Raw genomic sequence first — 27,346 nt, 5'->3', positions numbered from 1 at the left:
TTTGTTATTTCTGCTCCAAGTTCTCTAAAAAGCCTTGGTGATGGAGCATGGGAAGGCCCAGGACACATCAGGAGGCTTAAGTTCACCGATGTTGATTCCTCATAGTGTTGTTACATTCGAAAGGATACCTTGGAAACAAGGTGGCTTCTGGAGCAAGCTTGGCACTCTACTCAGTTTTCCCTCATAGATAATATATTTGGTAATGAGTATCCCCACGACTTCTTTGTTTTCTTTATAGATGTGTGGTTAAAAATGTTTTTTAAGAATGATTATTGTGGTTGTTTCCTCAGTACCCATTATCTGCTCTTAGTAACCGCCAATATTCATTCAGTTATCCACATCTCCCCCAGGAGGGCAGGTGCCTTGGGAAGTCCTGATTTGCGTTTTTGTTATCTTGACATAATTACTAACAGCATTCTCTATTGCTCTCAGAAGTGTCTTGTTTGGACAACAAATTAGTCACCTTAATTTGTGGGGAAGTTTTCTCTTCACTGTAGGGTTGGGGCATGTGATATAATTCAAGCCTCTAGCCTTAGCTAGTAGTGAAATCTCAAATCTGGTCAAACACGTTGATTCAGCGATGAGCCTGGGAGTGAATGTGGACCAATGAAACAAAAAACAAACGTTTGCTGGGGGTTCATTAGAAAATAGTTTCCTTGCTTTTCTTTGACAGCTTTGGATTAACCCTCTGTACAATGGAACAAACAAAACAAAACAAAATACATGTAATGCTGGGAGCTGCTGACAACTAGTTTGTGTCTAAAAGTGGGATCCAAGTGGAAGATGAAGCTGACAGTGGCAGGCAGCGTTTGGCAAGATAGACTAGGTTATGCCAAAGTAACAGCTCCAAAATCCCTGTTGCTTAGCCATACCAAGTTTATTTCTCACACTAGCTCTCCAGCAAGTGTTGCCAGAGGCCTTTCCATATAGCTATTCGAGGGCTTGGGCTGACTGAGGCTTCATCATCTCATGATGCCGCCATCATCAGTTTCAGGCTGCACTGAGGCAGAGGAAGTGAGTGTTGCTGCAGAGCTTTGGGCCCAAAGTAGCACAGAAAATAACACTTTGCTATTGCCTAAGAAAGTGCTGTCTGGTGGAAATTTAATGCAAGCCAAATATATAATAATTTTGCCATATTATTATATTCATTGTTGATTGTCGTTGTTATTATAAAAACAATTTTTTTTGGGGGATGGGGTCTTGCTCTATTACCTAGGCTGGTGTGAGGTGGTGCAATCATAGCACACCACAGCTTCCAACTTTTGGGTTCAGGCCACCCTCTTACCTCAGCCTCCTGAGTAGCTGGGACTATAGGAAGGGACCACCACATCTGGCTAATTTCCTAATTTTTTTTTGTAGAGGCAGGGTGTCACTATGTTGCCCAGGCTGGTCTCAAACTCCTGGGTTCAAGTGATCTTCCAAGTTCACTCCTAAAGTGCTGGGATTACAGACATGAGCCACTGTGTCTGGCTGTTATTATCAAATTTGAAGGTGGTTCTTATTTGCTAAGGTTTCTTTGTTGTTGTTGTTTTTTTATGTCTAAGTTAGGGCATAATTTACCTACAGTAAAATTTATGCTTTTTGTAAGTTTGTGAGTTTTGACAAACACATTCAGTCTTGTGGCTACCATTACAGTGAAGATTTAGAATGGTTCCATCACCCTTCAAAGTTACCTTGTGCATTACACTTTGTAGTTAATCAGGTATACCCAATCTCACTATCTGGCAATTGCTAATCTGTTTTCTGACCCTGTGGTTTTGCCTTTCAAGGTCACACAAATGCAATCATAGAATATGTCATTTTTTGTCTGGCTTGCTTCATTTAGCACCATGCATTTGAGATTCATCCATGCTATAATGTGTATGAATAGTTTATTCTTTTTTTTATTGCTAAATAGTATTCTACTTACAGATGTACTGCAGTTTGTTTATTCCTTTCCCAGGTGAGGGACATTTGGGTATTTTTCATGACTAATAAAGCCACTATAAACAGTCATGTACAGGCTTTTGTGTAAACATAGGCTTTCATTTCTCTTGGGTAAGTAGTTAGGAGTGGAATAGCCATATAAGTTCATGTTTGACTTTATAAGAAACTGCCAAATAGTTTTCCAAAGTGATTATATCACTTTGCATTAATACCAGAGATATATGAGAGTTCCAGTTGCTCCACACCCTTGCCAGTGGTTGATATTATCAGTATGTTTTTTTTTAACCATTCTTCTCGGTGTGTATGGACATATAATAACCAGTTTTCTATTTGCCATTTTTATGTTAAAAAGTAAAAATAAACAAGTGAAATTAGTTTTAATAATATATTTTACTTAGCACAATACATGCAAAATAATTTTAACATGTAATTAATATAAAATTGATATATTAAATAAAATAATTATTAAATTAATAAATTATTTTATTTATTGAATTAAAAATTAATGTGATATTTTATGTTTTTTTTTCCTGTGTCAAGTCTTTGAAACCTGGTGTGTATTTTACGCTTGCAGTATATCTTGATGTGGACTAACCACCTTTCAGGAGTTCAATAGCCACATGTGGACAGTGTAGGTCTAGTTTTAATCACGTGGCCCTACCTAATTGTGAGTAGCCTAGCAAAATCTAATATCTTATGTATTCCAGAAATGTTGGTGAAGACTAGTAATGTCTGTCACAAAGACATAGTGAGAAGAAAGAAGGAATTCATGTCATTTATGATGATTATTAAATTATGAAATTGAACCAAATCTGAAAGTTTTCTAAGATAAGTCTTAGTTTCTACTTATGAACAGACAGTAAATGCCACATATAGTTTAAGTCTGTTTGAATTGGCTTGTTCTGTTATTTGAAAATCGCTCTAATATAATTTTTCATTGCACAAGTAAGGTATGTGCTCAATGTAGAAAAATGGAAAAAATCCACATAAACTAAAAAGAGAAATTAAAGATCTGGAATCTCAAAGATAATATTTTGGTGTCTAACATTTGAGATATGTGTGTGCAAGTATGTGAAAGTACAAGTGTATAAGTGAAAACATGGAAACTGCTATGGACTGAATTGTGTCTCCACCAAATTGGTGTGTTGAAGCCCTGACCCTCAATATGATTGAATTTGAAGACAGAGTTTCTGAAAGATAATTAAGATTAAATTAGATTATAACAGTGGTGTCCTACGTCAGTAGGACTCTAGCCTTACAAAAGGGGAGGGATTTCCATCTCTCTTTCCCTCCCTACCCTCTTTGCCAGGTGGGGACTCAGTAAGAAAGCAGCTGTCTACAAGATAGGATGAAAGCCCTCACCAGAAACTGAATTGGCCAGCATCTTGATCTTGGACTTCCCTGCCTGTAGAATGATGAGAAATAAATTTCTGTTGCTTAAGCCATTCAGTAGATGCTATTTTGTTATGGTAGTTGGGACTGACTAATATAGGAACATTCTCTATATTATTATTTTTATCACCTTTTTTTTCACTCAACAATAGTTTAAAAACATCTTTCCATGTCAATAAATAGAGTTCTAAGGTATCATTTTAAATTGCTGTATGTAATATTCAATTTTATGGAGGTCTTGCAGTTTGCTCAACACATTCTATTATAGGTTGTCCAGAATAATTTATTGTATAAATTGGTGTGGGAGCAGAGGTGGTATCTATTTTGGAATACCTTCTTATTTGAAGCAAAAGCAGAATATTTGGAAATTCTGCTTCCTTTTTCACCTCTTGTTTTTACTTCTGAGCACCTCTCCATTCTTTCAGCTGAATAGATAAGAATATACAGCTCAGCACGTATCTGGGTGATGAGAAAAAAAAATTAGTTTTCTATAAAGTTTTTAAAAAATCTTTTTCTCCTTGCCTGGATTGCCTTGTATTTATTACCAGTAATGATTAGGTAAGTAGGTTATTCAAGGTGTTCCAGGTGCAATTAGAAGGTAAATAGTGATATAGAAAATAACAAATAAAGTTAAAAAAATCTGCAAGTAAGGATGTCATAGTAAAGTGCAAGATGAATCAGGTCCAGTCTCATAGGACTTTTATTTAAAAACAAAAGCCAGCGTAAAATGGAGAGAAATTGATTAAATGTGCTGAGATGATCTATCTGCTTTTCCTTTATGGCTGCTGTGACCATTTGGCATTTTCAGTGACCTCTGATGCTTGGCTATCTGCTGTGTGGCTATGGTAGGCACGGGGTGATATTAAAAATATTTAACAACTGGTGAAGCAGTGACCAACCAATCAGAAAAGGCCCTAGTCTGAGACAATAGCTTCCACCAAACCAGTGTGTAAGTGCTGGGTAGCTGCCCTGAGTGGGGAAAATAAACAAAGAAACACATTAAAAAAACAGCAACAACAAAAAACCCTGGACCTTTTGTTCATTTTATTCCAGGAAATAAGTTTTAGGTATAAAGCCTTCTTCTTGGTTTTACTCTTTCATGTGCTTCCAGTGACACTGCTGAGAAAATGAGTATTTCTTATAAAAATAAACAGCAAATAGCTACTCCCTTTCAGTAAGGGATTATTCAAATTCAGAGAAAGGGATTAATATCCTGAATATACGAAGAACTCCTACAGTTTTATGTAGAAACAAAAAACCAACCAAAAAAGAACCCACTATAAACCGGCCATTCACACGCACAAAGACGCACAATAAGTATATGAAAGGTATGTCAGCTCACGTTATTTGCTCATTAGAACAGAGAAATACAGATTTAAAAAATACCTGTATTTTACTTGGCTAACATCTGTTAAGTGGATAACTTGAGTCAGGTACTTTTGTCTTATTCAATGCAAACAAAATTTCTGTGAGGTGGGCACTATTATAATGTCCAGAATCTGAGGCTCAGAGAGGTTAAAAGGCCTGAGAGCACAGCTAGTAAGTGATGTTCAGAAAAGTGCTATTTTATCTTTTGTGATTTGAAGATTTAATGATATATATCAAAATGAAAAATAAGCATTCTTTGACCCAGCAATCTCACTTACAAAAGTTTTATTCTTGCTTTGACATAGCAACTTCACCTACAAAAGTTTATTCCAGGTAAATAAATTGGATAAGTACATAAAGGGCTTTTATAAAGACGTTTAGTGTTGTATTGTTTATAATGGTAAAAAATTGGAAACAACCTAAATGTTCTTCAAAAAGGGATTGGTGAAATATATAAAGACACATCAATAGAATGTTAACCAGAGAAGCTCTTAAAAATAATGACATAGATCAATATGATTTGGCTTGGAAACTTGTGGCTTGCCTACAGTGCAGTATATTGTTCAGAGGCAGAGGCAGTTTATAAAATAGCATGTAAATTATAATCCCATTTTTGTAAAAGGAATTATCTTCAGTTAAGCAGGGGAAAATGTCTGAATGTATATGCTGTGGTTATCCTTGTGGAGGGGCTAGATTATAACAGAGGCAATCAGTTTATATTTCTGCATTACTTGAAGGTTCTTTTTTGGAATAACTGTTTGAAGCAGAAAAAAGCAACAAATATTGTTACACACTGCAATGCACAAAGCAGAACAAGTGCACCATGACTGCAAGAACGCTCCCAGGGCAAGTGAAAGGAGATCAGAGATGGCATGTACAGGAGAAAGATGTGATAGAAGATTCTATCACATCTTTCACATAACCCCCACACAGAGTGGGGTTATGAAGAAGAAAGACAGTGAGAAGCAGAGGAAAGGGAGATGGGAGGGAGAAAGGAAAAGGAGCGCGAAGCAGATGAGCAGGAAAGCAGAGCAAAGGCAGACTGCAGAAACTGTAGAGCAGTTGTAACGAAGGTCAGCAGAGTCCTGGTGGCAGCAGGAAAGGTGCAATTGAGACTTTGCTAAGAACAGTTAAGGACAATTAAGATAGTTAACTGTAGGTAGGTAGGTAGGTAGGTAGGTAGATAGATAAGGACAGCATGAGTGCTAGGGTAAAGCAGTACAGTTAGTGCTCACTGAATATATATGTGTACCTATATGTGTCCCATCCTCCCTTGTAATTAGGTAGGGGTCATGAGTCTCATTCTTGTCATTGGACTGTGAGAGGAAGGGCTGAGGCCCTTAAAGTTTGCAATGCCTCGTTCATTACCCCATGGAGAAGCCATGGGTGTCATATGTGTCATGATGGCCTGACTAGAAGAAGTCACCAATTCCCAGGGGCCAAGATGGAATCAAGAAATAAACTTTGGTTGTGTTAAGATACTGTGATTAGGGAATTTGCTTGTTATGATATCTAGAATTTCTTGTTCTAATATGCTTTGTCATGTACTAGCTGTCTGACTTTGGATAATTTAACTCTCTGAATATCTGTTATTTCACCTGCCAATGAAATAATAATAGCACCTACTTCACATGGCTATTGAAGGATTACATGGGAGAGTGTACAGTGTTAGGCACAAAATATTCAATATGCGTTATCGTTGTTATTATTTACAGCAGGAGTTGATAAATAAATTCCCCAAAATGGGCAGCAACAAGGACAGGGGGCTGTGAAGAGATGACAGCAGGGCTGATCCAAGGAGATATTGTGGGACATGTTAACAAAAGGCATGGAATCTGGACTTGTAACTAAAGAGGACTAAAGATATAGACCCAAATATCTCTGGCTAGTAAACTGCCAACTTCCTATGAGGAAGCATGAAGTAGTCATTTGTGGAGGTTAACTTACAGAGATAAGCTAGTTTTGATTAGGTACATCTCCATGAACATGCTTACTAAATTTTCATCATAATGAAATATGTTCATATAATTTGTTTTCCAACATTTCATTTGAAGTGGCCATGGAAGGTGTTAGATATACCTAATATTACAGAAATATTGGTTGACCCTTTGGTCATCCAAGTGATCTTAGAGCAAGGACTCAGGCTGCCTTCTCCCTTGACTACTTAGGGCAGAGGGAGGACTATGTGAGTGGGCCAGCATGTGCCCCTGTGGTGCACTGGTGGTCGTGGGGGGTGTTATATATAAATCCAAGAAACACAGCATATGATGAATTCAGGGTAAATTGATAGTGCTATCCTCCCTTTTCTTTATTTGTTGCTTTTCTTTTTTTAAAAGTAGCATATTTGCAATTAGCAAGTATAACCGATGTCTTGCTGAGACCTATTTGAGTGCTCTAATTGTATGATTTTTGGAGTGCAGTGGCTATTTACAGGCCTAATCATGGTCCGTGGACCATGGCCTCCAACTCCTAAGCTCAAGTGATACTCCTGCCTCAGCCTCTGGAGTAGCCGAGACTACAGGTGCACTTCACTGCACCCAGCTTGATTTTTAAAATAAAGTCAAATTGTTGATTTTTGAGAGAACAAATTTTTCCCATTCAGTAGTGGCTGCAAAATTAGGAGGGGTTTAAGGTTGACAATCTGGCTGTCAGAATGTGTTAGAAGCTGAGTTTGAATTTGCACATCACTTTACATAAATTGAGATGATGTCTCCCTTGCCCCCGCCTTTATTTTTGAGACAGAGTCTTGATGTGTCACCCAGGCTGGAGTGCAGTGGTGAGATCTCTGCTCACTGCAACCTCAGCCTCCCCGGTTCAAGTGATTCTGGTGCAGGAGCCTCCAGAGTAGCAGGGATTACAGACATGCACCACCACACCTGGCTAAGTTTTGTAGTTTTAGTAGAGATGGAGTTTCACCATGTTGGCCAGGGTGGTCTTGAACTGGCCTCAAGTTATCTGCCTGCTTCAGTCTCCCAAAGTGCTGGGATTACAGGCATGAGTCACCGTGCCCAGCCCCACTTTCTTTCTTCCTTTGTACTTTTCCTCCCCTTTTTTTTTTCTTGAGATGGAGTTTTGCTCTTGTTGCTCAAGCTGGAGAGCAATGTCACCATCTCAGCTCACCGCAACCTCCGCCTTCCTGGTTCAAGCTATTCTCCTGCCTCAGCCCCCCTAGTAGCTGGGATTACAGGCGCTCACCACTACGCCTGGCTAATTTTTTGTATTTTTAGTAGAAACGGGGTTTCACAATGTTAGGCAGGCTGTTCTCAAACTCCAAGTGAGTTGCCTGCTTCAGCCTCCCAAAGTGCTGGGATTATAGGTGTGAGCCACCGTGCCTGGCCTCACTTTCTAAATAAAAAGGGGAGAGGTCTTTTTGGGAGGAGGTTAAGGCCCGAAACTCCCCTTGATATGGCCGCTGTTCTAAGGGACTTAATGTTTTGCTCAATCCATTCTTTCAACAAATGTTTAAAGAGCACCTACTATGTGCTTCAGATATTATACAAAGATGATACAACCTCTGTCTCTTGAATGACCACAGCCCAATAGAGAGACTGAGGGCGAATTGTGCAAACCCTGGGTCCTCCAAATACTTAACATCACAGCCAGGTTGTCAAAGGTTCTCCTTTCTTCTGGCTGAATAGTAACCATCACGGGGACCTGCCAGTTTCAACTTATTCTAGTTATTCCAAAAAGTAAATCGTTCCAAGTGGCGTCAGTGCACGTTAAAACGTGGGCCTGCGTTACAGTGCTCGTGAAGACTGGAAACAAGTGAGACCCCCCCGCCAGCACAGCTCATGCCACTGCTTCTGCAAACTCCTCTCCAACACTTTCACCCATCCCGGCTCAACTGAGGGACCCGAGACCTTTCTTCTCTGGGCCAATCAGAACTCAGTTAGCATCTCTTTGATGCAACCGTTTCCTTATAAAACGATTAAACGTGGACCAGCTATTTTTATTCGGTCCTATAAAAATAGCTGCCGTCAGTCAGTCCTGGTGGGGAATCAAGGCCTCTGCTCTTCAAGTGCGGCCCCAGTCGGCCGTGCCCTGATATTACTTTCCCAGCCATTGGCATTTGGGGGCGCAGCTGGACCCACAGCTCCCACACCGCGCTGTGTTCCACTGAGAGAATCTTTTAGGAAAAGGTAAAGGTGCATTTGCTGCGGGAGACTCCGCCTAGGACACACACGCCAAAATCTTCCCAGGCTGCTGGTAAAAGCCAGGATGCGACAGCCTGAGGTTCCCAGAGCGAGTAAAAAGGATCAGTCAGGTCCGCCGGACGCACTTAGTCCAGCAGGAGTGGCGGGCTGTAGGGGTGGGAGGTAGAACCAGGGCCTTTGATGTGGGTACATGCTTCCTCCCTCCCAAGCCCCCGGAATCGGTTCCTCCCCTAACGAGGGGTGTGGACACGGTTCATCTGCCCTCCGCTGTGCCTGAGCAAGGACTGTGCCACCTATCTCCACCCCCTCTGCCCCGGTGTGACCACTTTTGATCCCTCCCCAGACAAAGCCAATCTGAACTCCAGCAGAATGAATAAAGGGATCAGGTTGCTCTCTCGGCCTCCCCTCACCCCCCTCCTCGCTTCTCCCCTTTCCCCACGTGACTCTCTGGAATCTTTGCCAAAGCTCGGAGTCTCTGGGTCCATTTTCACACTGAGCAAAGCAGAGAGGAAGGTGGCAAGGAAGGCGAGAGGAAGGCTGAACGTGTGTCCTGTAAACACGGGGTCCAGACCCGGCGTATTTTGGGCGTTTCCAGGCTCTCTCGCCCGGGTGGCCTTGAGTTCGGGGATCTTTTCCAGTCTCGCTAGCTTTTTCCTTTGTGCAATTAAAATTATGGCTCTGCTTGCACTCCCGTAATCATTGCACCTCTACTCTGCAGACCAGCTCCGGGGTGTTCGGCGCGGAGGTGGGCGTTGGTGTGCAGCAAGCCGCGCCCCCGCAGCCCTGCTCACCCAGGCGAGGGGCGGGGACGAGAAAGTAGCAGCAGCGCCCCCCAGTCTTTCCTGCGAAGCTTCTGAACAGTCTGCTGCAGGGAGCGCAGCCCCAGGCGGCGCTGTGCGGCTGCAGCGCGGGCGAGTCCCAGGAGCTGCCCGCAGCGCTGCACAAAGTTTCCAGCGAGCGGCCCCCGGCGAATGAGGTCTGCCGAACTGGGTGGCCAGACCAAGGAGTGAGTGTGGGTGGGTCTTTCGGGGCTCCCAGTGACCCGCCGTGCCGACGCAGCGCCGACGTCTGGTGTCAAGTGAACTTTAAAAAGCCGCTTCGGACAAACCAGAGCCAGGATCTCCACTGTCGGGGACCCGGGAGCGGAAGGGTCTAGCCCGAGGGAAATGCTGGAAGATCCGATCCGCCCGTGACCAGCAACTTTCAGGCGAGACTTTGCCGCGGAGAACTGCGCTCTGCCTCTTCTTCTTCTCCCAAAGCTCAGCCCACGTTGGCGTCCTGCCTTGCGGGGGAGCTCGGCGCGCTCTCCTCCCGGGCTGCGAGTGAGTTGAACCTCCAGCCTGCGCCGGCACCTCCGGGCTGATGCGTGTCGCTCTCGGCCGGTGCGTCTCACTTTCCCGGAGGTAACGGCCGGCTGTCCCCCACCCTCGGTGCGCCCGGGTTCTCGGCGCGGGAGCCAGCGTTTTGGCCGAGCGCTTCTTGGATGCTGAAGGCTGGGCTACTCCATCGTGGGTGCCGAGGCGGCGATGGGAGTACTCAAAGTGTGGCTTGGGCTGGCCCTAACGTTGGTGGAATTTGCAGTATTGCCTCATCATTCCGAAGGTGAGAGAGCGGTGCCTTGTGTGTGTCTGTGAACGTGCAGTTTAAAACGCTCAGTAGATTTTATGGTATTGTGGGTCAGGTGGAAGTTTTTCTGGGGAGTGTGGGGTGGAAGTGGAACTCGAATAGGCTTTTTGCCGACAAGTTTCCTACTCCTGACTGTTTTGTATTAGGATTACAACCCCCCGACACGGCCTCCCTCTCTGCCCTAAGTGCTTTTGGGTGGGTGGGTGGCCGTTGGAGGTGACATCTCTGAAACGGATTCTTTTACTTTCCACCACCTACCTTTTCCCGAAGAGAAAGCAACTGCATGGAGCACAGGTGAGGAGTGAACAATTGCTCTTATCTGTTTTAAAATACTCCCGTTTGGAAGAAACACAATCTTTCACCTTAAAGCCCCATCGCTCTCCCGCACTCCTTACATCAGCCTCCCCCTAAAAACCAGTTAGGATTTTATAACTAACTGCTTGGAGCGTGTTCTGGACGTAGATAGTTCAGCTGCACTGAAAGAAATCTCTCCAGTAAGGAGAAGCACGTACCTGCCTGCTTCCCAGAACAAAAGTGGTTAATAAGAGTTGAGGTTCATCATTCTTTTACTTCACCCTCCGCCTCCTGGTTTTCCTCCGAGGCCCCAAGCTACTTGTAAAACCCCGGAGCTTCGGGAGAAAAAAGGAAGCTGTGAGAGTAGTTGTCGCCATGGTATCAAAAGCAATCCAGGCTCAGCCAAATAAATGAGTCAATAAGTAAATCAAGAGTTTGGGGTCCTGGGATGCCAGGCCCGGGGACGCGAGGCACTCTGAGCTTCCACCTGCTCGGAGGAGCCGTGTAAGTTGCCCAGCCAGTGCTTAGGGAGGGGGAAGGGAGCCGGCGGGCCGGGAGGAAGACGGCTTAATCCACAGCGCCTGGCTCTCGGCTTCCCCTCCCGGCTCCATTCATTATTCATCCAGCTGCGGGAAGAAGAGTTCCCCCGCCCAGCCTCAAATCAGAGCCGCGGCTGGGCGGTGGCTGGTGCAGGGCGGGCCGCCTTCTCCGCTCTGGTGCCCCGGCAAGGGGCGCGGGGCGGCTCCTGGGGCCGAGCTCCTGCGCAGGACTGGGGGCTGCTCGAGGCCCGGGGAGGAAAAAGCTCTGCCTCGGGTCGACCTCCAGTCACTGGAGCAGCTGCCTTTTCTTTGCTGGCTTCCCAAGAGAAAGTGGGAGGCCTTGGAAATCCATGAACAGTAGTGGGGGACGTTCCCATGGGTACAGGTGCTGCTTTCTGCCCTCTTCCGGGATGTGTGTCAAGTGTGTATAATCTCTGGGAAAGGCACGTCTGGGACCTGTGCAGCCTTCTCCCAACAATGCATGTCCTGTAGAAATACAGCTTTATTGTCCATGTCCGTGTGGGTTCGTACTTTGAGGGGAGGAAAAAAAAAGCTTGTAGGGCTTGATTATAATAAATCAGGTGAGAGAGTCACACCAGGCCACCCAAACCTAAACTTGGTACTTAGAAAAATTAATTTCACTTGGTTGCAGTTTTTAATTTAGAGTCCTATTTCAGCAACGCAGAAAAGGTGGTTAGCACTCCCGGGATAGCTCACCAGGGGGCAGTTGGAATGGTGCAGCTTCTCAGAGCCAGATCTCTGGAATCGACAAAAGGCATTATTACCAAGAGCCTACAGGGTGCGTTCTTTGGAAGACTGCTTGATCCAGTGGGCAAAGTTTAAGAATTGCCAAATCTATTGATTGGGAGGTGGGGATGGGGGGACGCGAAGCACAGAAAGCCGGGGTTGGGGGGTGAACATTACTCCAAAGAGTCTTTGGAAACTTTGCTTCTTATTGTTGTACCTGTCAGAGCATTCTATAGCCGTTTCACAAATTGGATTGATAAATGTCTGAGAGTTTCCACCCACATCATGATGGTGCTTATCTAAGAAAGAATGAACACGGCCATTTATTGAGCAGGTATTGCCTGGCATGGTGCTAAGCACTTTACATATCTCAGTTAATTAGTTTAATTAAGTGATATCACCCCCACAGACAAAAAAACCACTTGTCATCTGATGAGAACTCTGATTTGGTCCTCTCGAGCTTTTCTTTTTCTTTAAAAAATAAGAGCATTCAGACCAAGGAGGGAAAATGGCAAGGATCTTAGAAATCTCAAGGTTTTATTACTGGCCTAGAGAATACTTTTTTAAATTGGAAAAGAAACATTCACATGTATACTTCTTTTGAGGGGGTGTACCCTGTGACACCTTTGCTGACCACTTTATGGCAAAACTTATCATTTTCTTCTCAGTGGACAGAGAGGACAATTGTGGTTGGTATGGGTTTGGTCTTCCTCACTTAGCAGTGTGCTTATTGAGGGGTTAGGATGGCTTCTATTCTTGTATCTTCAGTTTAGCTCCTAGCATACAATAAGTGCTCAAAAAATTGGTCAGATGAACAAGTATTGCAAATTACATTCTTTTAAATTAAGCTTAACTGGTAAACTGGCCTCTGATTAGCTGACTAACCTTGAATGAACCACCTAACTTCTTTGAGCTGTAGTCTGTCATTTACTAAATGAAGTCAATTAGGTGATAGCTCTAAGATACTTTGGCTAATCATCAAACATAGAAAAGATCAGCATTTGCTGCCTTATTTATGGTCAATTGCAACTTTCTGGCTCTAAATTTCATTATTTTTTTGAGACAGAGTCTCGCTCTGTCACCCAGGCTGGAGTGCAGCGTCACAATCTCAGCTCTCTGCTGCCTCCACCCCCTGGGCTCAAGTGATTCTCATGCCTCAACCGCCTGGGTAGCTGAGATTACAGATGTGCACCACCATGCCCGGCTAATTTTCATATCTTTAGTAGACAAAGGGTTTCACCATGTTGGCCAGGCTGGTCTTGAACTCCTGGCCTCAAGTAAAATGCCTGCCTTGGCCTTCCAAAGTGCTAGGATTACAGGCATGAGCTACCATGACCAGCCTCTGAATTTTATTTTAATTATCAAAAGCAAAGTAAATTTTTACAGGCAAATTATTGGCAGTGTTATTTTATATTGCCTTATATTGCTAAGCAGATAAACTATTAATGCTATGATTTGAGAACTTAATAAAATCAAGAAGTCACAAAGAAACTTCTAATATGGCTGCTTTCTGAATCAGAGAAACTCTGCCATAGCATTTTCTGGAGAAATATCTTGAATTTTGTTGGCATGAAAGTCCTGTGAAGTTACACTAGATAAGACAGTTGCCTTGGGGTAGGGAAAGATCATTGAATCGGAGGCTAAGAAAATCGAGCTTTAGTCTGTATCCCATCACTCTCCATGTGATTTTAGGCATTCCCCAAATCCCAGGCTTTTCCTATAAATGCCATTGTACAGATTACATTGAAGAGGATCATTTGATAGACAATATGTTTTATTTATGGGTAAGTTAGGGTAGTTGGTTCCACTCTGGTTTGGAGAGTTGTTTCGTTGAGAGACTCTATGCTTAAAACTCAGTGTTAGGGAAGAGAAGGCATTGGCTGGAAACAAGTAACCTAATTCTTTCATTCTGCAAGCCTTTATTGATAGCTTATGTGTCAGGTTATGTCTGGTAGGTGGGTACAAACATCAAAACCAAAGCCAAAATAATTCCTGCCCTCAAGGAGTTTGCATATCTAGAAATTGTTAATAGCAGTTTAATGGCAGTAGGAATATGGGAACATTTGGTCCTGGCTGGGTTTCTCAGTATGGAAATGTTAGATGATGTTTGTAACTTTGCATCTTTTGGCTTTTGTAATTACCTGGCAATGGAAATAAAGCGGTGTTGTGGACTCTTATTTTCATCAATTATATTTCCATTGCCCTCTGAAGATCGGATTCTCGGCATTACTCTCCTTATGTCATGTACATCCTTTAGTAAGGACCCAGCCATCCATATTCACTGTTACGGACTTGGGCGGCAATATCACCCAACTGTAGTCACACAAGTAGTCATAAAATATTCTTTAACACATGGCTCAGAGCAGGGGAGGGGACTACCGCATGTCGAAGTTGGAGCCTCATGCCAAATCTTACTGTAGTTCCAAAACAGTTGGCCCACTTCCATTTTAACTACTCTATTAATTGATCTAAATCCTAGTTGACAATAATCAGGACATGAGCTGTCCTGTCAGTTCAGAAAATGATTCTATTTTAAGTATTCCACAGTGCACACAGCCATATGCGGAATTATAGCACAACATAAAGCCTGAACATTTAAATGCCAACTTGTGGCTGCTTGCTCCTAATGAGTCATGTTTTTGTGGTACCATGCTCTCCAAATCTTTTTGTATCTTAATGGTTGTATCTGCCACTATTTCTTTGAACTAATGGGTCTGACATTTTGTGGTGCTTGGATTTAACTTCTCTGATTTACTCAGTTTACCAGTGGTTTCAGGATATATGCAAATTATCTCAAAATTTCTCCAAAAATATTAGATTTTATACAGCCATCGCATAATGGAGTATATTATAATGTGCAAAGGGGATTAAAAACAGACATTTACTTGTTTAAATTTTATGCAGTAACATTTTGTCTATGTGACCTGCAAGAAATGAGCCAGTCACACAGGAAAAGAGCCCAGGTCTCAGGATCTGGGCTTCCTTCTTGATGCTATAAAATTGCTTCACCCTGCAAAACTTCATGCATTTTCTCACAGACCGTGAGGTGTCAGAACTTAAATTCATCTCAGCTGCATTCTGTGCCCTGAAACTGGCATTGTTCTTGGTTAAAGAACTCTACTCCTGTTGTCTCGTGTTTTTCCTCAGTTTTCCTTTGAAGGAGGCTCATTTCTCCTGGATCAGCACCATCTCACAGAATTCACCTTGAGCTGGGATTTTCTTTAAAGTTCAACCAAAGCCTTAAATATAAACATTAAATAGAGCTGCAATCATTCTTGTACTTCTTAATAAAAAAATAATGAGTGGAGAGAGTAATTTCATTTTCCATATTATGTGAACTGATGGATTACTGAAAAGACCTCCACTGTAGCTATCAACCAGAAGCTACACCCAGTACCCATGTCAACAAACTCCTCAACTTCATCTGCTGGTGGGTGTGTGAGAGAAATATGTTTGGTTTGGATGCTGCATCTGGTATTGGGTGATTATAAATGTTTGATAGGACTGGGCATCACACTGGGATGCTTATTTTCTCAAGAGAGTAGAAATGATGTTTTAGAAGCTGTGTTAATGGAGGCTCATTCATGCAGCTGCCTTCCGGGTAGAACTGTTCTGTTTTAGGAAAGCTCTCAGAGGGCAAAGCTTATTTCTTTTGGAATTGTACAATATAGTGCAAACCAAACTGAATTAATTCACCTTCCTAATGATATAATTTTTTAGCAGCTGTATACCATTTTGACTTAAGTCTCCAGCAGATGCTTGGCTTGCTCAGGTATAGATGTGCCACACTCAGTGCTGCTTTATTTTTTCATACTGCAGTGAGTTCATAATGGCTTTCTAAACATCCAAAAATGGGTTTTGATATAGGTACTCAGAGACTTCTTAAGGTGCTTGATTTCCTCTGGAGCTATGAAAAGAATTGACTTTGGAAGGTAATGCTGTGGAGGAGAGCAATAAAATTATTTGAGAATAGTCTTATTTTAAAGATTAAATTTTGTTTGTGTTTTTTTCTAAAAGTTAAATTTTGTTTATTCTAAAGTTTAAATTTTGTTAAATTTAACTAAGTGATGATGATCTAAATTTTCTAAACACCAGAAGTAATTAAATACATCCATAAAAGTAATTTAGAAAGTGAATTGTGTTTATATATATTTATTTGAGATATATAGGATTATTTTATATACACAAATCACACACATACATGTACATAAACACACATATATTTGTGTGTATATATATATATAATTTCTTATGACGTAACATAGACTGAAATACGAAGTCTTTGAAACAAGATTTCTTAAGGAAAATTTAGACAATTAGGAAGAATTTCCCCCCAAGGTTTTATCTCGAGTTACTCTTATTAGAATGTCAGGGACCTAAAAGTTATTTCAATAAATTTGCCCACAGAGATCTTTGATTCAAACCAAAGTGTAAATAGTCATCTCAGTTTTTTTAAAGCTTGTTCTCAATTCCATTATTGGAGGAGAAAGTAGAACAGTTCTTTTCTGAGAAGTTAATATTTTTGAGACTTCATAAATGACATTAGAGGTAAGCGCTGTGGTAAAGTAATGTCCTTCTCTCTTTAGAAACCAACTGTGGCAGGTTGTTAAGATATGCTTCACCTTGGTGTGTATATACTGTTCAAATCTGTTTTGCAGACTCAATTTCTGAGAGAGTAGGTGACAGCACACTGCCCATCTCTTTCTAAGTTAAATCAAGACCTTTGTGCAGCTCAAAAATTGGTTGGTAATGTGTGTATATTTTTTTAAATTAAGATTTCAGTTTTATAGTATACATATATATATACTATAAATACTATTTAAACTATTTATACTGTATATGATATATACATACTATACATAGTATATAGTAGGTATATATGAATATATACCACATCTGTAATAGTACATATTTAATAGTATATATAGTGTATATATTCTCTCGCTATATATAATACACACACACATATATTATGTAGTGGGATAGATGCAACATTTCAACATTTTTAGAAAGGAAGTACCCAAGAATAAATTCACAAATGGAGGATGTAGGCACAAAGTGCTAGGAGCTCCAAGGAACATAATCTGATGGGCAGGAGAAGTTTCACGAAGGAGATGGGATCAAGTTCAAGGGCCTTGACTAGACAAAGTACATCTGTAGGAAATTCAAATGAGCAGAGGCATTGAGACATGTAAATATATCACAGGATTCTATGTTGGCCTCTTGGGTTGGACTGGAGACTTAGTGTAAGCAAAGAGTCACAGGGAAGCCTGGATAAGTAAATGGGAATGGATTGTGGAGGCTTTGCTGACTTATCACAAAGAAAAATATATACTGTATTTATAGCATGCCGTTATAAATACATTTATCTTAAAATTCAAGTGATAAGTTTTAATGATGCTTTTTCTAATGTGTGTCCAAGGAATGTTGTTTTGGTGGATGGGGTTATTACCCCAGGGGAAGAATGCTCAAGCTTTTAAGATTTTGGAAGAAGCACATTTTACTGATTATGATGCGTGTAGATGCGGTTTTAGCAGTAAGCTTGCTGAGGAAGTGCCTATTGGTTTGTTATGCATCTCTTGTAATTCTTGTTTTGTTTTTCCCCACAGGTGCTTGTGTCTATCAGGGTTCCTTGTTGGCGGTAGGTCATTCTTTACATACTTGCTTTCTTTCTTTTGAATGTAAAATGCTTGATTGAGGTTCCTGAGTGAGTGAGTTGACCCTGTCATTGTAGAATATGTTTATTTTTCTTCACAGTTTGAGGATTAGCCCTCATTCAGGCACAATGATGCTCAGTTATTTAATACCTTTTCCAGAGTGAATTAGTTCCATTTGGATACTCAGGTATTGGAAGAGAAATTCAAACACTCAACGCACAATTTGCATTCTGTGGCTGTTCTTTGTGTTCTTTTAATCAGAGAGAAAATTAGATCCCATCCCTTTGTCAGATACAAACGGGGACACAATTTGTTTATCTTCCTGTTGAATTTGCTTCTTCCTTTGAACCGTTCTCCAAAAAAAAGTATGATTATCAAATTAAGTAGAATAGGAAGGATTTCTGTTTTTGATTGAATTATAAACTTAAGTTTTGGTGAACAGCAAACAAATTAATATTTATCCCTGAACTCTTGCCATATAGGGTAAAATTGATTTTGAATTTAATGTCAGAATGACTTGGGGGAAAAGCTGATATAAGTCTCATGCATTTCTTTTCATTACTAATGCACTATGGTGCATAACTGTGTGTTAAAGCCTTATTGAGAAGACTGTCTACACTCCATCAACTCTAATAAATGGTGTGACAAGTCATTCTTCACCACTTTTTTATTTTGGTTTAATAAATGCTATAATAAAACTGAACTGAGATGGTTGGAAAGAGTTTGCTCATTTATATCACAACCTACTGTTGACATGTGTGATATTGATAAGTCATCTTCGATTATCCTTGTGGTATTGAAATAGATGAGGACTATCTGAAGTATCTAAAAGTCTAGATAATTATAGATGTTCACAGTAATATTCTTGAATCTTTACTTTATATACTGTAGTTGCTGCTCAGGAGGTTTGTATTTTTTTCTTTATGTTTTTCTATTAAAAATTAGGAAAAGCCACTTTTATTCCATTTGTCATTCCATGTCTTGCCCTGCTTATCCTTTTTTTTTTTTTTTGAGATGGAGGCTCACTGGGTCACCCAGGCTGGAGTGCAGTGGCATGATTTCGGCTCACTGCAACCCCTGCCTCCCGGGTTTAAGCAGTTTTTCTGCCTCAGCCTCCCGAGTAGCTGGGATTACAGGCACATGCCACCACGCCTGGCTAAGTTTTGTATTTTTAGTAGAGACAAAGTTTCACCATATTGGCCAGGCTGGTCTCAAATGTCTGACCTTGTGATCTTCCTGCCTCGGCCTCCCAAAGTGCTGAGATTACAGGTGTGAGCCACCGTGCCCAGCTCTGTTTATTCTTTAATATGTTTTAGGAATCATTTGCTCCAAAATATATTATCACTTTTGGGGAGCGATCGTGGATATTTAGATAAGTCAGTTATCCACACTAATACAAAGAGAATTATTTATTGTGTAGAGCGTTCCATAACTTTTCAATATATTTTCATAAGCATTCATATGTCTGATACTTATAATAGACCAATGAAATAGGCAGGCCATGTATTATTTCATACTCTTCCCTCTTTTAATAGAAAGGATGAGAGAGAGAGAGAGATGAAGAGATTTGCTAGAGGTAATTGACCATTAGGGGTGGACCAGAACATGACATCCTGTCTTCCTCTGTCGTTCTGCCTATATATGGAAAAAGGTGGCTAGACCATCTTCTGTATTTAATTTTGGTATGTGTTATTGTTCATTTGAATATGAAAGCATCAAGTAATTAGAGAGGTCAGTTTGATCAAGTTAAAAGGAGAAACTGCCCAGCCATCTTGAATTTATTGGATGACCTTGCTTCCCTCTCTACCAGGCCCTGGTTGATCCTAGGGCTCATGGCTGCTCAAGGGTAGTGGGCTGCACCCTCCCACACCAGCATGCTCCTCATTCCTCCAGGTGACTTCTTTGCTTATCAAGGATCTGCTACATTTGTTTCTCTTTCTTTCTCTCATTCTTTGTTGTTGTTGTTGTTGTTGTGAAACAGAGTCTCGCTCTGTCACCCAGGCTGGAGTGCAGGGATCTTGGCTCACTGCAACCTCTGACTCCAGGGTTCAAGCAATTCTCCTGCCTCAGCCTCCCAAGTATCTGGGGCTACAGCTGCACACCACCACCCACAGCTAATTTTTTTGTAGTTTTAGTGAAGACTGGGTTTCAGCATGTTGGCCAGGCTGGTCTTGAACTCCTGACCTCAAAGTGCTGGGATTACAGGCATGAGCCACCAAGTCTGATCTGCTATATTTGTTTCTAAACCTCTTCAAACATCAGATACTTATTATTGTAGTTATGCAATTCAGTCTGAAAGACAATATATTTATTACAATAATAAAATCATTAAACAAATATTTATTGAATGACAATTTCAGACCTGCACTGGACTGTATCTGTGAACAAACAGATGAAAATTCCTGCCCTCATGGAGCTTGAATTCTAACAAGTAAAATATATAGAATCTCATATAGGTGGGCTATGGGGAAAAACATTGTGGAGGCGGGAGGGATAGAAAAGGCTCAATAGGGATGAAGGTGGCTGCTTTAGATAGGGTGATAGGAGGGCTTCACTGAGAAGGTGACATTTGAACAAAGACATACTGAAAGAGATAATGATAAGAGCTAGCCTGGTGGATACCCAAGAGGAGAGAAACTGTGAAGTTTCTCTCYAGAGATGGGGAGCAGAAACTGTGAAGTTTCTCTCCAGAGATGGGGAGCAGAAACTGTGAAGTTTCTCTCCAGAGATGGGGAGCAGAAACTGTGAAGTCTGAAGCAAGAGCGCCTATAGGCATTCGAGGCAGTGCATGGAGGATGGCAGGAGATAGGTCAGGGAGGAGTGCAGGGGTCAAAGCATGCTGAGCCTTGTGCAGAGGTTAGCTTGTCCTTTCAGCCAGATGGGTGAACTCTTGGAGATGCTAGAAAGGAAAAATGGCAACATCAGACTTATCATCTAATTAATCTGCTGAAATGAGAATGTGAAAAGAAGTACTGTTTTTGTTTCTAGGGAAACTTCACTGAATACTTTAAAAATACTTCACAGAGGCAAGTCACTAAAAAATTTCCATCAAATTAAGTGTAGAAAAAACAGTTATAAAAGATTGAGAAAATATTTCAAAATCTAGAGAGATCTGCGTTCGGGGTTATTTGTAACAATTTTAAGTTCTCTTTCCATTTTAAGGATGATGAAACTGGAAATGGTAGTTGATGCATTGTGGACTTAGTTTATTGTCTACATAATTCACTTCTGCTCTCTTTCCACATGCCCTAGTGTTAAAGAAAGGCATTTTATCTACATCAGTGAAATTGGAGAGTGAATGTATGTTCATGTACTTTGAATCAAAGAGTTCAAGAGCATTACTATAGGATTCTAGCATTCCCTGATTATACAACTTTTTGGGTGACAAAGACTTCTACTGTAAGAGGCATCATTTTCAAGAGCTGGCTCTGAGAATAGTGGTTGGTGTCCCTGTTCCATAATTCTACCCACATGTTCACTGTTTTAGAGGTAGAAGTGACTTGAAAAATCTCTTATTCCAGACTGTCCATTTTACAGATGAGGCAACTGGGGCAGGGATGTGACATTCTTGAGGTTTCTTCATGTCTCAGTTGAGTAACCAGAAGTAGAAGGTTGTTCTGGTTGAAAATGGCAAAGCCTCAGTTTCACCTAGAGTTCATAAAACATATCAAGGAAATGAGAACATGGATTTAGGCACTTGCTGCTAGTATAGTGCTAACTCTCTGCCTCTCTTGTGAGGATTCCTCTCAGTGATACCTTTCAATCTCATCACTTGTTGCTTTGGAAGCTGCCAGATATAGTGGAACATTCATGGCTCTGGCAGTCGGACACACCTGGTTTTGATCCTTCCTCTTCTATTGCAAACCAGCTCTGTGACGTAGGGCAAGTTACATCACCTCTGGAACCTTACTGCCTCTGATGTGAAATGAGGACAAAGAAAGCCCCTCCTGAAGGGCTGTTGTAAAGAAGATAATGTGAAAAAGATACCCAGGTGCAATGCCTGGCATGTGCTTTTCTTCCATAACACAATTTCTCTTAACCAACCAAGAAGAACAAGAGGAAGACACAGTTACTAAGCACCTACTATGTATTTAATACTCAACAAACCCAGGAAATAGTTTCTAGGTTTTTTTTTTTTCATTTGTTTTTTCTTTTCTTTCCTTTTTTTTCCACTTTACAGATAAGGAAGCTGAGGCTCAGGAAGTAGTCACTTGTCCAAAGTTACGTAGTAAGTGCTAGTGGAAAAGAGAGTTCAAACCTGGTTCTGATTCTTAAGTCATTGATCAAGCATTCTATTTCTCACAACCAAGTCAGTCCATTTGTTGTCTCTAAACACAACTAGCTTATTTCACTACCTTCAGTCCTATATGCCCACCCCCTCCCTTCCACAACTGCGATGCAGTTGTCTCTGCCAGTCTCTGTCCCTGACCTCCCGCAAAAGCCAGCTGTCCCTGGCTAACCCCTTCCCTTTTAACTGAGGCTGTCCTGCACTGGCGTAGGATGAGCATACAAATTTACCATGTGATGTGAAACATGTTGAGACAGGCATGCCATCTTAAAAACATCTTAAAAACATGTCATCTGGAAAACAAAAGCCAGCTGTCGCTGACTAACCCCTTCCCATTTAACTGAGGCCATCCTGCACTGGTATAGGACGAGCATACAGATTCACTATGTGATGCAAAACATGTTTAGACAGGCATGTCATCTTAAAAAAAAATACAACGTACAGTGTATTATGTACTACATATGTGTATATGTGTGTGTATATATGTATATGTGTATATGTATATAAGTGTATATGTATAGATCTCCCCCACCTTGTATTGCATTGTGTCTCCCAGTTTTTGACAGCTGTCTGGACTTGCAGTGACATCCTGGGGTGATTAAGTCCTGAACACATGTAGCCGTCTCTCACTTATGGACTGACTTCAGCTCTCTGCCTTCTCTTTAAACTCTTCTGTAACTTTCCCTTCTTTTTATTCCTCAGATAAGAAATGACCAGAAGGGACTAAAAATAACTTGAAAATCATTGAATTAATCTATTTTGGAGTGTGTTTCTTACCCCATAATACCCATGCACTCCTGGGCTCACAAGACTTTCCCTCAAGTCAGCCCTTGTGGAAGACAGTGTGACTGTGTTAAATCGGGAATCCATCAGAGGGAAACTACCTAGGTTTAACTGTGACATCCAGTGTGAGGAGGAAAATTAATTTTTTATTTCAAAGTATTCACACATCTTTTGTCTTTTCCAACTATATCAAGCATTTTTTTTTTTTAAACAACTGTCCTTTTGCATCACCACAAGCAAACACATATCCTTTTTAAAGTTCTTCCTGGGATGAATGACTTAACTCTTCACTTCAATTTTTCTGTCTGTGAAATGGTGATGAACTGTTTACTTCTCAGAATTGTTGTGAAGCTTAAAGGAGATGAACATGAAGCACTTCATCCAGTGCTGTGGCTTATAGTACAGGTTGGCTGCTATTGTTCTAAAGCAGTGACAACTGGCAAGGGTGGATAAACTACCCATCTTCCCTAGATCAAAGGTGTTAAGTGTTAGGATTTTCCTACTTGGGATACTTTTGCCGAGAAATGCTGAGAAAGCAAATCACAAGGCACTAATTTTTAGCAAATCTGAAAGAGTAGTTTTCAAGGATAATACAAAATTGTGGACTGTTGACTATATATAACACTGCAGGAATATCCAGGCTTTCCACTTTGAATCTTGGCACCACTACATACATGCTGTGTGGTCTCAGATATAATACTTTATACAGCCAAGTGTCACTTTTATTTTCTACATAGTGGGGATTATATTTCTCCTAGCGTTGATGTGACAGTTAACTGAGAGCATACTTGTGAAAGAACCCAGAACTGTCCCTGCAAGGAACAGGTATTCACATCATCCAGGTGGTAACAAGATGTTGGAGTGGGAATGAGTGAGTTATAGAGTCCAGGGTCTTGGTTCAGGTTCTGGCTCTGTAATTACTAGCTGTGTAGCATGGAGTTTAAATCACTTGAATGAAATGATGTCTCAGTTTCTAAACTGGTAAATTCAGAGAGTTAGATTAGATTCTCTCCAAGATTCCTTAGCACAGTGTTGTGCAGCAGAGCTTTCTGTGATGATGGGAATGTTCCACAGCTCTGCTGTCCAGTGTGGTAGCTGTGAGTCACATGTGGTTACTGAGCACTTGAAATGTAGCTGACGATAACTGAGAAACTGAATTTTAAATTTCATTTAATTTCAATGAATTAAAGTTTAAATTTGAGTAGCCACACATAGATAGTGGCTACTATATTGGACAGTGCAGCATTAGGGTTTTAAAATTCTTAACATACTCTAGTACTTAAAATAGAGCTTTGTGGATGGTTTCCACCCTGGGTGGAAGCTTACTGGAGTATTTTTAGCAATTATGAGAAAAGTAACGCAAAATTTGTTATAGCACCTAAGTTTGCTGTTTTTGTTTGCTTACATAATTTAAACAGTTTTGAGGTCAACACAGTTACAACATATCTACTCTCCCCATATCGCTCGATATGTTTTCTTTTTTGTTGTTGTCGTGATTTGTTTTTTTTTTTAAACCAAGCAATTGTTATGGATCAATGTTTTCTTGAATAAAAGAAAAGGGGTAGAATTACAGTCGATTTTACATATTCCATTAAAAATTTTATAAATTTTTAAACTCATGGGAGTGTTATTCATTATTTATATTAGAACAGAAAAAAATTGAGAACCTCTGGTCTAATCTGAAGACCTTGTTTATTAGGGCTAAGGAGCTTTAAGGGAGATCATTAGAGCTCTTCAATGCTTGAGTCTTTTTAAAAATTGGTTCGCTATAGTATTAATTTTAAAAATTTGAAACGGTAACACAAAAGACACAGCCCTGTAGAAACGAGTCTCAGAATTGCCTTGTCCTTGTATTCATCAACATACTCAACAGATTTTGTGGAAAAGAGAAATGAAAATTTGGAAGTTTTCACTATTCAGTGCTTGAAATCCCCCCACAAACAGTGAATGGTGGCCAGTGGCTGCTATTGAAACACCTTGAACTTCTCAGCAGTGGGGAGAACACTTGGTGTCCTGAGGATGTACTTAGAGGAGAAGCAATACAATCAGCCGTTCCTTAATTTCCCTTAAAGTATTGGATAATTTCTTAATACCTTTTAATTAAGTATTATAGGATATCACCATTTTAAGTTATAGTTTCACAAAAATTCATTTTTCATGCCTCTGGTGTTCATTTTAAAATATGGAGTAATATACTTTTAAGTGGGGGATGCCACTCTTTATTAAAATGTACTTATTTTATGATTAAAAACTTATTTTTTTCAACACATCATTACTGTGCTAGGTGTTGTCACAAATTTAGAGGGATAATGAGCTCCTTTAACTAGAGATGTTCAGGTTGAGACTAGACAAACAGAATTAGGAGTGAGATAGTAGTGGCAGGCTTTTCCAACTTGGGTTCTCACCTGTGGATGGAAGGTTAGAGCTGCGTGCTTCTGCCTAAGGCAAGAAGAGGGTGAAAAAATCTCCTGGCACCAGAGTGTGCAGTGAAGAGTTTCTTCCCCTTTATTTCCTCAAAGGGAGTAACTTTGTATCCTAGGTGTCAGGTAGTGAGGACTGGGCCCTAGCTGCCTCAGGATTTTTTATCCTTCCTGGGTTTTTATAAATTGTCCATCATAATTAGATGTGCTGGTTTCCTATTTGGGAATTTATATGTTCTTAGAATAATTCTGTGAGAGGAATAACACAAGAGATTTTGTACTTTTATTGATGAATAATCCATATGCATTTTTATTCTTATTCATATTCATGTGGTAGGAACAGATGTTTTAAGTTAACAAACACATTTCTTATGCTTTGTTTTGAATTTAGAAGATGCAATTGAGCTTGGAAGCCATATTAATTTGCTCAAACTATGCTATGTTTTATCATATATTTCAATTTTCTGTTCAGACCATACACTTCCCTCACTATTTTTAAGTGTGTGTCATTTTTGCACCAAATTGCTTACAACTTGAGATCTCATTTTTATTTTATTCTATTTCTATTTATAACTACAAAGTATATACATATGTTTATTTTCTACATGGTACATTTATATATGCATGGGTATATATGTATAATTCCCCTATAATAGAACTGTCACTCATTTATGACACCTTATGATATTATCATGTTATAGTTTAGTTACTTTTAATAGTTCTTTGCTTACCAAGGGAAAGAGAATATATAAATATCAAATGGCAATTGAGTTAAGCAAGCTTATATTTTTCTGAAATTTGAATTACGAATGTCTAAAGAAAAGTTGACTTTGAAAATTTTATATGGATGGCATTTTGCTTCTGTGACACTTAAACATAAAATTGGCACAAAATAAAATTAAAAAAAATCACTCAGCAGTTTTATGTAAGACAGGCATATAGCTTCTGATGTCCCAGCTAAGTTCTTTTAGCAATAATTTCTTAGGTTGCCAGCATTTATAAGCTAAATGAAAGGAAGGAGGGGGACAGGCTTTCATAGTAAGAAATGGTTTATTGTTAGTACCCAGGAGGCTCTTGAGTTTGGGCCATGACCTGTGAGTTCTTTCCTGACAGCTCCCAAGATTGGTTATTTATTAAATTTATGTCATTTCTTTCCTCCAAAGGGAAATTGAATGGGTGGGGGAGGGATCAGGGAGGTAAGGGTATCTACATTGGAGAGCAGATTTCATTGTTCTTTGTACCTTACATTCTTGAAATGGTTCAGTAACAGTGAGCAGGAGAGAATTATTAGCAGAAATAGACATTCATCCTTTGGTGTTCTTCCTGTGTTGAGTTTCCCTATAATCTAGAATGAACTTGATCTAAGTGATGAGAAATCAGGAACAGAAGAAATACGAAATTATTGGCTAAAAAGAAGCCTTTCCATATTTGCTATAGATATGTGTAGTAGTAATGATCCAATGAGATTCCAAAGACATTTATTGATCAAATTCTATGTGTTAGACCCTGTGATTAGATCTATGGAGAATACCAAGATTAATAGGATATTAGTTGTAACCCAGGAACATGCTGCTTAGCCAGTAGTCCTTTTCTTATTTTCTGTGTTGACAGAGTCCTGATTTTGCTGCAGCTTCCCTCCCTTTCCTAGTTGTGAGCTAATCAGAAAGTTTGTATCACTTTGCCAGGGATTGATTTAGGATTGAGTGTGACTTACTTGTGGCCGATAAGATATGCATGGAACTCTGCTAACATTGTTGGGTGTTTGAAAGGACCCCATTAATTGCACCTTTGTTCCCCCAGTTCTGAACAAGTTGAGAAATACAACAAAGAATATAGAAGTCAAAATATCATCCTTTTATGTTTTAACCAATGAAGCTAAGTTGGAGGATTTAGCTTCAGTTCTCTTAGCTAACTGGGTTGCTGCTTCTGACCCTTCAGAATTGGGAAGACTTAGGCATTCACAGAGCCTCGCTGAGGCAGGTTTCCCATGCAGAAGAGCTGATAAAGCAATAATTACTGCTTGTAGAAACAGAGGAAAACATATGATCTTGGTTGATAGGCTTGCACCCTAGAAGAGGAAAGAAGACAGACTTAGTTAAGCATGCCTAGTTGCTCTTTTAAATTTACTGGTTAGATAAATCATGCCACCTTC

General features: G+C 40.4%; 1 protein-coding gene across 3 annotated transcripts in view; it reads left to right on the top strand.

Annotated features, from left to right (window-relative positions):
* Positions 1 to 9,617: 9,617 nt before the first annotated feature.
* FRAS1 (Fraser extracellular matrix complex subunit 1) overlaps positions 9,618 to 27,346 on the top strand; it is a 464,791-nt gene continuing 447,062 nt past the window's right edge. The window contains exons 1-2 of one of the 3 annotated variants that reach the window (XM_032239833.1): positions 9,618 to 10,442; positions 17,656 to 17,687. In XM_032239833.1, coding sequence (XP_032095724.1) covers positions 10,367 to 10,442; positions 17,656 to 17,687 — 108 coding nt within the window. In that variant the 5' untranslated portion in view covers positions 9,618 to 10,366. The remainder of the gene's footprint in view (positions 10,443 to 17,655; positions 17,688 to 27,346) is intronic. The other 2 variants (XM_032239832.1, XM_032239834.1) reach the window with 2 other exon arrangements.

The sequence above is a fragment of the Sapajus apella genome, unplaced genomic scaffold (genome assembly GCF_009761245.1).
Source record: "Sapajus apella isolate SASKATOON/1434 unplaced genomic scaffold, GSC_monkey_1.0 scaffold45, whole genome shotgun sequence".
Classification (NCBI taxonomy): Eukaryota; Metazoa; Chordata; class Mammalia; order Primates; family Cebidae; genus Sapajus; species Sapajus apella.
This window is presented reverse-complemented; position numbering and strand designations above follow the sequence as displayed.